This window comes from Brachyhypopomus gauderio, chromosome 13 (genome assembly GCF_052324685.1).
Source record: "Brachyhypopomus gauderio isolate BG-103 chromosome 13, BGAUD_0.2, whole genome shotgun sequence".
Lineage (NCBI taxonomy): Eukaryota > Metazoa > Chordata > Actinopteri > Gymnotiformes > Hypopomidae > Brachyhypopomus > Brachyhypopomus gauderio.
The window spans coordinates 7,791,044-7,804,879 of record NC_135223.1 but is presented as its reverse complement, the minus strand read 5'-3'; the positions used below and the strand labels follow the sequence as shown (position 1 = coordinate 7,804,879).

Here is a 13,836-nt window from a genome sequence, read left to right as displayed (position 1 = left end):
TCTTTCAGCTCTTAGTCACATAATGATGAACATGGACAGTATATGATTGGGTATAATACTGAGTATTTCAAAAAGACTTTAGATGCATTTATAAATGTATTTTATATTGTGTTAATCATTACATGAAGCATCTGGACAGAGTGTATTTTTATCAAGGATGTGTGTCACCGTGTTTATACTGGTGTTTGTCCTGTAAGCGGTTGTTCTAACTGAGTGCTGTGCTTTAACAGTCGGGCTGAAGTGGTGTTTTATTAGTACTGAAGTGGTGTTTTATTAGTACTGAAGTGGTGTTTTATTAGTACTGAAGTGGTGTTTTATTAGTGCTGAAGTGGTGTTTTATTAGTACTGAAGTGGTGTTTTATTAGTACTGAAGTGGTGTTTTATTAGTACTGCCAAGCATTGGGAAAGAGTGGCACACTTGTCTGTTAAATATAATTTCTTCTCATCACAGTTATGGCATTAGAGCACAGGGAACACCCAGTCCAGACAGAAAACAACCCTGTGTCCAGACAGGGGACACCCCAGTCCAGACAGAAAACAACCCTGTGTCCAGACAGGGAACACCCAGTCCAGACAGAAAACAACCCTGTGTCCAGACAGGGAACACCCCAGTCCAGACAGAAAACAACCCTGTGTCCAGACAGGGAACACCCCAGTCCAGACAGAAAACAACCCTGTGTCCAGACGGGGGACACCCCAGTCCAGACGGGGAATCCCTCGAGCTTCCGGCCTCAGGTGTCACAGTGTCAGACACATTCTCAGACACGAACACCAGCAAAGAATAAAGAACCTTTCACGTAGGAAAAACTAAAAGTGATTTAAGAATATATCATGACTTTCTGCAAAAAGAATTTAAACCTTAAAATCATTGAAAAACTGATTTTTTAATGCATCTCTTCATCTATTTATCACTGTCCTGTAACACCACTAGTTCCTATAACCCTATCCAGCCCTTGTTATAAACAGGTCTGAGTCACTCCACCACCTCTCACAGTAGGGTCCGTGTGGGGGGAGTCTGACCAGCTGGACTTAACTGCATTCAGCTGTCATTCTGGGACAGTGGGCACAAGGCAAAGTTGTCACATGTCCAAAGTTGTCAGATGTGATGTTATACAGGGTTTAACTACTTTATTTCCTCATTGTCCACTGGTGTAATGGGTTAACTTGTCCTAGGTTCAGAAAACTGTGTAGTCGTTGAACTCTCCATATCCCGCCTCCTGCAGATACTGCTCAATCCTGATTGCCCCAGGCGCCCGCAGAATGATCTTGTCATTGGCACTCTTCTCTCCTGATTGGAGTTTGCGGCTGATCTCAGCCAGTGGGGTGCGGTCGTGTTCCTTCCATTGACAGCAGCCTTTAATTATGGAGTGACTGGGAGGTAAATGAAGAAGAAATCATGTTCTGTCTTGGTTCACCAGGAGAAATCACTAAACACTTCTAAACATGTGCTGGTTTCAGAAGTACTCATAAACAATTGACGTATTTAAGGCGAGTGATCACGTGAGCACATCGTAAGTCATATTGACAGTGAATGAAGACGTGGGCACAACAACGTGAGTCATATTTAAAGGGAGTGATCAGGTGAGCAGGCGAGTCATATTTACAGTGCGTTGGAGCAGTGGTTGGGTTTCTTCAGGGTTTTCCCTCTCTGCAGGTACTGAAGGAGCTCAGTCACTGGGATCTCAGCAAACGGAACTTCACCTACACAGAAATGTTGGTGACATATGGGAGGTGTGTTCGTGAGATCAGGTGTGGGCCGTCGACTGGCTGTTACTGGGCCCAAGTTCAGACACAGGTGTAATGATGGTCTTACCGAGAGTGGCCATCTCGTACAACAGCAAGCCAAATGACCACCTGGCAGGACAGGAGAGAGGAGAGATCACACCCAGGCCCACAGATCACCCACCCCACCATGTTCCCTCATTACTATCACTGTTGCTAAGACACCACGTACACGTCACTCCTGGGGGAGGAGGGCCTGTTGGCCAGCACCTCTGGAGCCTGCCATTTCCTCATTCCAGGATCGTCATGGTAACCGGGTGCCTGTGTTCTCCTGCAGTAGACTCCGCCCAGCCCCCACAGTTTAGCGGTGAACATGCGGCTGACCAGGACACTGCGAGCCTTCATATTGCCATGTACAATGTCTTTGGAGTGAAGATACTCCTGCTCAGACAACAGGGGGAGAAAGGAGCAGACAGCAGCGTCAGTGGACCAGACACAAACCTGTGAGGCGCGTGTGCCCAGGCGCGTGTGCCCAGACGTGTGTGCCCAGACGCGTGTGCCCAGACGCGTGTGCCCAGTCATGTGTGCTGAGATGCGTGTGCCCAGACGCGTGTGTGCTGAGACGCGTGTGCTGAGAAACGTGTGCCCAGACGCGTGTGCCCAGACGTGTGTGCTGAGACGCGTGTGCCCAGACGTGTGTGCTGAGACGCGTGTGCCCAGACGTGTGTGCTGAGACGCGTGTGTCCAGACGTGTGTGCTGAGACACGTGTGTCCAGACGTGTGTGCTGAGATGCGTGTGCTGAGATGCATGTGCCCAGACACGTGTGCTGAGATGCGTGTGCCAATATGTTGGTGCTGTGTGGAAGAACTGAGCTTCTCTCACCAAAGCAGAGGCCACATGAGAAGCCATGGTGAAGATGCGTTTCTCTGTCAGCTCTTGAGTGTCTGGACCTGTGCCTGCCTGTATCGTAACCCAGAACACAGGGTTTTGGATTAGGGGTTAGAATTAGGGCTTTGGGTTAAGGTTTAGGATAAGGATTATATATATAGTTATAAACAAACATGGTGTCAATTTTCACTGCTATGCAGATGACACTCAACTTTACATATCAGCCAAGTCTGATGACAAACTCAGTTTAGGAAAAATTGAGGCCTGTGTAAGATATTAAATGCTGGATGTCTCTAAACTTCCTACAATTAAATGAGGACAAAACAGAAGTTCTCCTTGTGGGCCCTAAGGCCGCAAGACAGAAAATACCAGATTTAATGCTTAATCTTGCAGACTACCCCATTACACCTGGCACAGTAGCCAAAAACCTAGGCGTCATACTCGGCTCTGACCTATCATTTGATAAATACATAGATAATACTACTAGGATAGCTTTTCTACATCTCCGCAACATTGCCAAGTTAAGAAATGCATTATCACAGGATGACGCAGAAAAATTGGTGCACGCCTTTGTTAGCTCTAGATTAGACTACTGTAACTCACTACTGTCAGGATGTTCAGATAGGAATCTAAATAAACTTCAAATTGTTCAAAATGCCACAGCCAGAGTTCTGACCAGAACTAGAAAATTTCAGCATATTAGACCAGTCCTATCAGCCCTGCATTGGCTCCCAGTTATATTCCGTATTGATTTTTAAATTCTATTATTAACATATAAAGCACTACACGGGCTTGCTCCTGAATACCTCCAGGAACTTATTTCCTACTATGAACCCCCACATCCACTAAGATCACAGGGTGCTGGTCCTTTATTAGTTCCACAAATTAACAAGGTAACAGCAGGGGGAAGAGCCTTTTCTTGTAAGGTCCTCCAACTTTGGAACAACCTTCCAAATTGCATACGGGACAGTCACAATCTTTAAGTCTAGGTTGAAAACCCACTTATTTAGTTTAGCGTTTGATAATTAATATTCCCCCTTAGATAAAGGTACAGATCCAGGGGTTCATAGACGAAGGGTTTTATGGTAGACTGGAGCGCTGGTGCTGTCGTCCTGTCACTGCTCGTGGTCACAAGTTTGTTGACAGGGCAGTGGACGGATGCCATTGTCTCAGAATGCCCCCAAGCCTATGTTACCTTCTGGTTCTGCCTTTTTAGCTAGGCTGTAATAGTTTAACTTAATGCCGGAGTTGCTGCCACACTCCAGAAATGTGTTTAATTTAATCTGTCCTGTATATGTCCTCATACAGAGCTAATTTTCCCTGTTTTATTTTCTCCACATGGCTGCCCGCCTGCTCGAGGAAAAATGAGATGAGGAGAGACAAGCGAGTTATCCAGTGCCAGCCACCTACTGCCTGACCGGATAAGCCTACACCATGATGGACATTATTACATCTTTTCCTCTTCTTTATTTCTTTCTGTTTAAATTGTTGTTGTTGTCGTCATGGTGACCGGTGTCGGCCAGAGGAGGATGGGTTCCCCCCATGAGTCTTGGTTCCTCTCAAGGTTTCTTCCTCATGCAAAAAACAACTGTTGTAAAAAGCGCTATATAAATAAAATTTGATTGATTGATTGATTGATTAAAATTTTGGGTGAGGATTACCATTTAGGGTTAGAGTTAGGATTAACCCTAATTATTTTAATAATGTATAATAATAATAATATATAATATAATTAACCCTAGTTAGGATTATCCCTAACACTAGACTCACAACAGGCCTGAGGGTTCTGGAAACCGTTTCATATCTGGTCTTACCTGCCGGCACTTCCAGAGGAAGCCGAGCAGATCTTGGTTCTCCATCTCCTCCACCACGGTGATGAGTGGTGCACGCAAAGACACCACCCCGATGAGCTCGGGCAGAAAGGGGTGTGGCCCCAGCTGAGACAGGAAGGATGCAAACCCCAGGAAAGACTGGCTCTCATCGCTACTGGCCGAGTCTGAGAGAGACAGAGAGCAGTAACGTGTGAGGTCAGGGTGTGAGTGCAGCACAGATCCAGAGTGTTCCTCACAGCAGGAGAGAGGAGGTGAAGGGAGTGTGGAGGTGAAGGGAGTGAGGAGGTGAGGAGGTGAAGGGAGTGTGGAGGTGAAGGGAGTGAGGAGGTGAAGGGAGTGTGGAGGTGAAGGGAGTGAGGAGGTGAAGGGAGTGAGGAGGTGAGGAGGTGAAGGGAGTGTGGAGGTGAAGGGAGTGTGGAGGTGAAGGGAGTGAGGAGGTGAAGGGAGTGTGGAGGTGAAGGGAGTGTGGAGGTGAAGGGAGTGAGGAGGTGAAGGGAGTGTGGAGGTGAAGGGAGTGAGGAGGTGAAGGGAGTGAGGAGGTGAAGGGAGTGTGCAGGTGAAGGGAGTGAGGAGGTGAAGGGAGTGTGCAGGTGAAGGGAGTGAGGAGGTGAAGGGAGTGTGGAGGTGAAGGGAGTGTGGAGGTGAAGGGAGTGAGGAGGTGAAGGGAGTGTGGAGGTGAAGGGAGTGAGGAGGTGAAGGGAGTGAGGAGGTGAAGGGAGTGTGCAGGTGAAGGGAGTGAGGAGGTGAAGGGAGTGAGGAGGTGAAGGGAGTGTGGAGGTGAAGGGAGTGTGGAGGTGAAGGGAGTGAGGAGGTGAAGGGAGTGTGCAGGTGAAGGGAGTGAGGAGGTGAAGGGAGTGAGGAGGTGAAGGGAGTGTGGAGGTGAAGGGAGTGAGGAGGTGAAGGGAGTGAGGAGGTGAAGGGAGTGTGGAGGTGAAGGGAGTGAGGAGGTGAAGGGAGTGAGGAGGTGAAGGGAGTGTGCAGGTGAAGGGAGTGAGGAGGTGAAGGGAGTGAGGAGGTGAAGGGAGTGTGGAGGTGAAGGGAGTGAGGAGGTGAAGGGAGTGTGGAGGTGAAGGGAGTGTGGAGGTGAAGGGAGTGAGGAGGTGAAGGGAGTGAGGAGGTGAAGGGAGTGTGGAGGTGAAGGGAGTGTGGAGGTGAAGGGAGTGAGGAGGTGAAGGGAGTGTGCAGGTGAAGGGAGTGAGGAGGTGAAGGGAGTGTGGAGGTGAAGGGAGTGAGGAGGTGAAGGGAGTGAGGAGGTGAAGGGAGTGTGCAGGTGAAGGGAGTGAGGAGGTGAAGGGAGTGTGGAGGTGAAGGGAGTGAGGAGGTGAAGGGAGTGTGGAGGTGAAGGGAGTGTGGAGGTGAAGGGAGTGAGGAGGTGAAGGGAGTGAGGAGGTGAAGGGAGTGTGCAGGTGAAGGGAGTGAGGAGGTGAAGGGAGTGAGGAGGTGAAGGGAGTGTGGAGGTGAAGGGAGTGAGGAGGTGAAGGGAGTGTGCAGGTGAAGGGAGTGTGCAGGTGAAGGGAGTGAGGAGGTGAAGGGAGTGAGGAGGTGAAGGGAGTGTGGAGGTGAAGGGAGTGAGGAGGTGAAGGGAGTGAGGAGGTGAAGGGAGTGTGGAGGTGAAGGGAGTGAGGAGGTGAAGGGAGTGAGGAGGTGAAGGGAGTGTGGAGGTGAAGGGAGTGAGGAGGTGAAGGGAGTGTGGAGGTGAAGGGAGTGTGGAGGTGAAGGGAGTGAGGAGGTGAAGGGAGTGAGGAGGTGAAGGGAGTGTGGAGGTGAAGGGAGTGAGGAGGTGAAGGGAGTGAGGAGGTGAAGGGAGTGAGGAGGTGAAGGGAGTGTGGAGGTGAAGGGAGTGAGGAGGTGAAGGGAGTGAGGAGGTGAAGGGAGTGAGGAGGTGAAGGGAGTGAGGAGGTGAAGGGAGTGTGCAGGTGAAGGGAGTGTGGAGGTGAAGGGAGTGAGGAGGTGAAGGGAGTGTGCAGGTGAAGGGAGTGAGGAGGTGAAGGGAGTGAGGAGGTGAAGGGAGTGTGGAGGTGAAGGGAGTGAGGAGGTGAAGGGAGTGTGGAGGTGAAGGGAGTGTGGAGGTGAAGGGAGTGAGGAGGTGAAGGGAGTGAGGAGGTGAAGGGAGTGTGGAGGTGAAGGGAGTGAGGAGGTGAAGGGAGTGAGGAGGTGAAGGGAGTGAGGAGGTGAAGGGAGTGTGCAGGTGAAGGGAGTGTGGAGGTGAAGGGAGTGAGGAGGTGAAGGGAGTGTGCAGGTGAAGGGAGTGAGGAGGTGAAGGGAGTGTGGAGGTGAAGGGAGTGAGGAGGTGAAGGGAGTGTGGAGGTGAAGGGAGTGAGGAGGTGAAGGGAGTGTGGAGGTGAAGGGAGTGAGGAGGTGAAGGGAGTGTGGAGGTGAAGTGAGTGTGGAGGTGAAGGGAGTGAGGAGGTGAAGGGAGTGAGGAGGTGAAGGGAGTGTGGAGGTGAAGGGAGTGTGGAGGTGAAGGGAGTGAGGAGGTGAAGGGAGTGAGGAGGTGACTTTCACCGTTCAGCACTCGTAGGACGACGTTCCGATTCTCCATGCGAGCTCTGTAGAGCGACACCATGTGGTCAGACTTCAGGGAATACGAGCACGGCAGGGACGTGACCAGCTTGAATTTCTCCGGCAGGCGTGGCCGTGGGAGACCTGGTAGCAAGGGCCCGTCCGCGAACGAGCCGCCATCAGCGATGAAGGCCAGGTTGTCTACACCGCGAGAGGGCTGATGTGTCCTGTAGGGGGCGCTGGTGGACGTGCTGAAGGTTAAGTAAGATGGGGTGGTGTCCAGTGCTATGCTCTCTCCCTCCAGCACGTTCAGACCCCGAGGAGCTGTGGGCACATAGCAACATTTACCCTTCTTACTGCTGAAGTGCTTTGATGTACAATACACAGGGTCAGTGAGATCACACCTGGTGTCTTTTAAACTGTTTGTAAAATCATTGTGGGTGCTTTAGGTATATTACGATAATATATGTAATATATACAATAATTCAAATAAATGATAACTGGATCTTCACATTAAACATGACGGTGTGTCTACTACATCGATACACACAGTCTCTAACTCCCACACTGACACACACACACAGTCTCTAACTCCCACACTGACACACACACACACACACACACAGTCTCTAACTCCCACACTGACACACACACACACACACAGTCTCTAACTCCCACACTGACACACACACACAGTCTCTAACTCCCACACTGACACACACACACACACACACACAGTCTCTAACTCCCACACTGACACACACACAGTCTTTAACTCCCACACTGACACACACACACAGTCTCTAACTCCCACACTGACACACACACACACACACAGTCTCTAACTCCCACACTGACACACACACACACACACACACACACACACACACACACACACACATGGTCTCTAACTCCCACACTGACACACACAGTCTCTAACTCCCACACTGACACACACACACACAGTCTCCAACTCCCACACTGGCACACACACACACACACACACACACACACACACACACACACAGTCTCTAACTCCCACATTGACAGACACACACACACACACAGTCTCTAACTCCCACACTGACACACACACACACACACACACACACACACAGTCACTAACTCCCACACTGACACACACACACACAGTCTCTAACTCCAGTCTCTAACTCCCACACTGACACACACACACAGTCTCTAACTCCCACACTGACACACACACACACACACAGTCACTAACTCCCACACTGACACACACACACACAGTCACTAACTCCCACACTGACACACACACACACACACACACACACACACACACACACACACACACACACACAGTCTCTAACTCCCACACTGACACACACAGTCTCTAACTCCCACACTGACACACACACACAGTCTCCAACTCCCACACTGGCACACACACACACAGTCTCTAACTCCCACACTGACAGACACACACACACACACAGTCACTAACTCCCACACTGACACACACACACACACACACACACACACACACACACACACACACACACACAGTCACTAACTCCCACACTGACACACACACACACACAGTCTCTAACTCCCACACGGACACACATTCAGCCTGTAGTGTGTGTTTCTGCTCACCGTCCACCCCGTGGAGGGCCCTCCGGGGCCCGTGGGCGTGTCTGGGGTGCAGGTGTCTCACTTTCTCTGGGCAGAAGCGGAGGAGCAGCAGGACGAGCAGTGTGGCCAGGAAACTGAGCAGCAGCAACACGGGCACCACGATCACTTCCTGCTCGTAGACGCGGATCTCTGCAGGAGTGCCACACAGCGCTAAATACAGCCGCACTGACCCCAACACCTTCCATACAGATACAGTTGGACCAATCACAACCCCTTCCACCCAGATGGAGCTGGACCAATAACAAACCCTTCCAGATGCAGTCAGACTGATCATAACATTCCAGACACAGTCGGACCAATCACAACACCTTCCAGATACAGTCAGACTGATCACAACACCTTCTGCCTGACCATCCAGAAGGAGTTTGGTTATCTTCAGAACTGAGTAATGTGCTTTACTCACCACAGAGTGTGTCTCCTGGCTTACACTGTGAGTACTGTCCTGCTGTTGATGTGGATATGGACGTCATCCTGAAGAGACAACAGTATCTGTTTAATCACAGTACTAATGAGAGGGACAATATGGATAGATGGATTTGTTGAATTGAAGTTCACTTGTGTTTATATTTCTGTGTCTGTAGTGTCTGCCAATCCACATGGGCTAAAACATGGGCTAAAACAAACCAATCGTGTAAGAGCCAAGCACTAAGCACAGAAGCCACTGTGATGTTGAAAGCACAACCCTGTACAAAATGTTGTAGTGCCTCCTGAACCAGAGCTGTTCCTCTCTTTAGTGAGTCTATAGATGAATCTGCAGTGCATAGGACTACCTGTCTTACAGTGTGTTTGTCTGTTTCAGGTGGTGTAACGCAGGGTGCAGTGGCTTTAATGCTGATGGCCTAACAGTGAAGTGGCCTTGTGCTATGAGTTGAATTCATGATCACTGGCTGATAAATCAACACTGGATGACAAATCAACTCTAAAGGGACATAATAGTGCCTGTCTGCATTATGTATATGTACTTGTGTATGAGGACTCTGTCTATAGAAAGTAACTCACAGTTAGAGAACTCTCAGTTGGTCAATGTGTTTTAATAATATATTTTAACCTGTTCTAGTGCTGTATTACCTCACAACAAAGTATTAAAGTATTCAAATTGGTTATGTATTACCTGACACCGAAGTACTGTATTCACACTGAAGTAATGTGCTACTCTATTATTGTATTAACTCACACTGAATTACTGTATTATTTTGTTACCTCACACTGTAGTACTGTATTATTGTATTACCTCACACTGAATTACTGTATTATTTTGTTACCTCACACTGTAGTACTGTATTATTGTATTACCTCACACTAAAGTGGTTTGAGTGCAACTCATGCTCTCAGACAGTGTAGTGCAATTAGTTTATATATCTAACAAACCAACCAAACAAACAAAACCATAAGCAGCAGTGGTTGGTAGAGGAAAACAGTGCTCCAGTTGAATCATGGGATACGACAGTGGGATGCAATCGCATTCTTCAAAATGGCGCCCAGTTCAGTAAGGTTTAATGCATACAGTGTATTCGGACAGACTACCTGTTATGGTGAACTGTGTAGGAGGGACGTACGGCATTACGGACGGAGCCCAAATCACAGCCAATAAACTCAGTTTTAGAGCAGAGAGACAGAGCAGCGTCCTGCAGTGTGAGAGCTCAGTACTGCCCCCTGCTGCCCAACCTGCCTTACAAAACCCAACTCTGCATAGCCCAGTGTGATGTGTTTGGAAGGGAGGGAGGTGCAGACACTCTAGCTGAGGGTAATGTTCACTAATCAGAGGTGCAGACACTCTGGCTGAGGGTAATGTTCACTAATCAGAGGTGCAGACACTCTGGCTGAGGGTAATGTTCACTAATCAGAGGTGCAGACACTCTGGCTGAGGGTAATGTTCACTAATCAGAGATGCAGACACTCTGGCTGAGGGTAACGTTCACTAATCAGAGGTGCAGACACTCTGGCTGATGGTAACGTTCACTAATCAGAGGTGCAGACACTCTGGCTGAGGGTAACGTTCACTAATCAGAGGTGCAGACACTGGCTGAGGGTAACGTTCACTAATCAGAGGTGCAGACACTCTGGCTGAGGGTAACGTTCACTAATCAGAGGTGCAGACACTCTAGCTGAGGTTAACGTTCACTAATCAGAGGTGCAGACACTCTGGCTGAGGGTAACGTTCACTAATCAGAGGTGCAGACACTCTGGCTGAGGGTAACGTTCACTAATCAGAGGTGCAGACACTCTGACTGAGGGTAACGTTCACTAATCAGAGGTGCAGACACTCTGGCTGAGGGTAACGTTCACTAATCAGAGGTGCAGACACTCTGACTGAGGGTAACGTTCACTAATCAGAGGTGCAGACACTGGCTGAGGGTAACGTTCACTAATCAGAGGTGCAGACACTCTGACTGAGGGTAACGTTCACTAATCAGAGGTGCAGACACTCTGACTGAGGGTAACGTTCACTAATCAGAGGTGCAGACACTCTGACTGAGGGTAACGTTCACTAATCAGAGGTGCAGACACTCTGGCTGAGGGTAACGTTCACTAATCAGAGGTGCAGACACTCTAGCTGAGGGTAACGTTCACTAATCAGAGGTGCAGACACTCTGGCTGAGGGTAACGTTCACTAATCAGAGGTGCAGACACTCTGGCTGAGGGTAACGTTCACTAATCAGAGGTGCAGACACTCTGACTGAGGGTAACGTTCACTAATCAGAGGTGCAGACACTCTGGCTGAGGGTAACGTTCACTAATCAGAGGTGCAGACACTCTGACTGAGGGTAACGTTCACTAATCAGAGGTGCAGACACTGGCTGAGGGTAACATTCACTAATCAGAGGTGCAGACACTCTGACTGAGGGTAACGTTCACTAATCAGAGGTGCAGACACTCTGGCTGAGGGTAACGTTCACTAATCAGAGGTGCAGACACTCTGACTGAGGGTAACGTTCACTAATCAGAGGTGCAGACACTCTGGCTGAGGGTAACGTTCACTAATCAGAGGTGCAGACACTCTGGCTGAGGGTAACGTTCACTAATCAGAGGTGCAGACACTCTGGCTGAGGGTAACGTTCACTAATAAGAGGTGCAGACACTCTGGCTGAGGGTAACGTTCACTAATCAGAGGTGCAGACACTCTGGCTGAGGGTAACGTTCACTAATCAGAGGTGCAGACACTCTGGCTGAGGGTAACGTTCACTAATCAGAGGTGCAGACACTGGCTGAGGGTAACGTTCACTAATCAGAGGTGCAGACACTCTGGCTGAGGGTAACGTTCACTAATCAGAGGTGCAGACACTCTGGCTGAGGGTAACGTTCACTAATCAGAGGTGCAGACACTCTGGCTGAGGGTAACGTTCACTAATCAGAGGTGCAGACACTCTGGCTGAGGGTAACGTTCACTAATCAGAGGTGCAGACACTCTGACTGAGGGTAACGTTCACTAATCAGAGGTGCAGACACTCTGACTGAGGGTAACGTTCACTAATCAGAGGTGCAGACACTCTGACTGAGGGTAACGTTCACTAATCAGAGGTGCAGACACTCTGGCTGAGGGTAACGTTCACTAATCAGAGGTGCAGACACTCTGGCTGAGGGTAACGTTCACTAATCAGAGGTGCAGACACTCTGACTGAGGGTAACGTTCACTAATCAGAGGTGCAGACACTCTGACTGAGGGTAACGTTCACTAATCGGTGTAAGAGAATCTCAGCTTGTAAGCAGCCACATCAGTAACAGAGACCAGAACTTTTAAATTCTTACACAATTCTGCCATCAGTGCTCAAATGGTTGTTCCTGAAAAAAAGAGATTGTTCTTGAAGAGTTTGTCCTTGAAGTGGAATATGAGTGGAATGTGTTTCCGCCATTTGCCATTTTTCTCATCTCTCAAATGTGTTAGAGGAAACCCCTTGTGACTGTCCAGGCAACGTGATCAAGCTTGTGTAGATTCACCACACGGGCCACACCTAGTCTGATGGCCTCGCATTACAGTATGGGTGCAAACCTGCACAGCTTGTGTGTGTGCGTGTGTGTGTGTGTGTGTTAGAAAGCCATGCCTTATTCTGTAGAGTTAATGCTACTGACTTCATGCTGTAATCCAGTATAACAAGCCCTTTTTGTATAATCAGGAGGAACATAAGCCAGTCATATCCTGATCACACATACACTCACTCTCTCTCTACACACACACACACGGAACTGTCTGTCTTACACAACTATTTGTGTTACATTAGCTAAACAAGTCTGTCTGCATTTTTGTATGACCAAAGAAACACAGTGACACGTTGCATGTGTCAGGACCCTTTACAGAGCGAAAACAAGTGACTGATTACACACACAGAGACTGTGGGCTGTGCTGAAGTCCCTTAGAATGGAAACTAGAAGATTCTCATTTCACATAATGACTCTGTCCAAGAGGTGATATCAGATGTGTCTCTGTGGTGACTTTCCTTCATGTGGTCATGTGGTGACTTTTCCTTCATAGTTTAGCCCTAAAACACTTGTTAATCACAAGTTAACCCCCCCCCCCCCCCCCCACACACATACACACTCATATCTAACCAAGTGAAGACAGGTCCAGCTTGCCTTACCTGTGAGTGTGTGTGTGTGTATCCTGAGGGGCAGAATCCTGTTGTGGGGCGTCTCAGTAGGTGATCAGTTCCTTAACTGCCGTTTCCTCTCAGCACAGAGGTGTTTCAGCACGAAGCTGTTCCATCCCCTCCTCAGCAATTATCCCAGCAACCTCACCTGGACAGTGTCCCACTCTACACTCCTCAACCCCTCTCTGTCTCTTCCTCTCACTCTCACTCGCTCTCTCCCTCCCCTTTTCTCTCTCCCACACCCTCTCTTTCTCTTTCACACTGTTTGGCTAAGTCACGGGCCCATTAGTTAACCCCACCCTCCTTACCTGCAGTCATAAGGAACTAAAGACACAGTGAACTATTAACAAACTCCTGTTCCCTAAACATGGTCCAATTTTCTCCTTTCTCCTTTCCCACTTAAGACTCTAAATCGTACATAATCCTACATCATCTCTCTCTGGTTGTCCTCTTCTTCAGGACCTCATTTTCATCCTCTCCTATCTTGTTCCACGTCTGTCTTGTCCTATAACCTTTGACTGTGTTGGTGTGGAGAACCTCCCTGAGGAACTGGTCTCTCCACACATCACAGTTCTATTCTTATCTGCTCATTATTTCTCAAACATTTCTCACATTCCTTCTGCTGCTGCATCTC

General features: G+C 48.9%; 1 protein-coding gene across 1 annotated transcript; it reads right to left on the bottom strand.

The window, feature by feature from the left end:
* Positions 1 to 97: 97 nt before the first annotated feature.
* On the bottom strand, positions 98 to 13,748 carry styk1b (serine/threonine/tyrosine kinase 1b). Its single transcript, XM_076970566.1, has 10 exons — positions 13,194 to 13,748; positions 9,023 to 9,090; positions 8,581 to 8,748; positions 6,949 to 7,269; positions 4,426 to 4,607; positions 2,606 to 2,683; positions 1,955 to 2,163; positions 1,814 to 1,854; positions 1,605 to 1,701; positions 98 to 1,371 (listed from the first exon to the last, which is right to left on the bottom strand). The coding sequence occupies exons 2-10, from the start codon at positions 9,087 to 9,089 to the stop codon at positions 1,176 to 1,178; spliced, it is 1,359 nt and encodes a 452-aa protein (XP_076826681.1). The 5' UTR covers position 9,090; positions 13,194 to 13,748; the 3' UTR covers positions 98 to 1,175.
* Between the last annotated feature and the right edge of the window lie 88 nt (positions 13,749 to 13,836).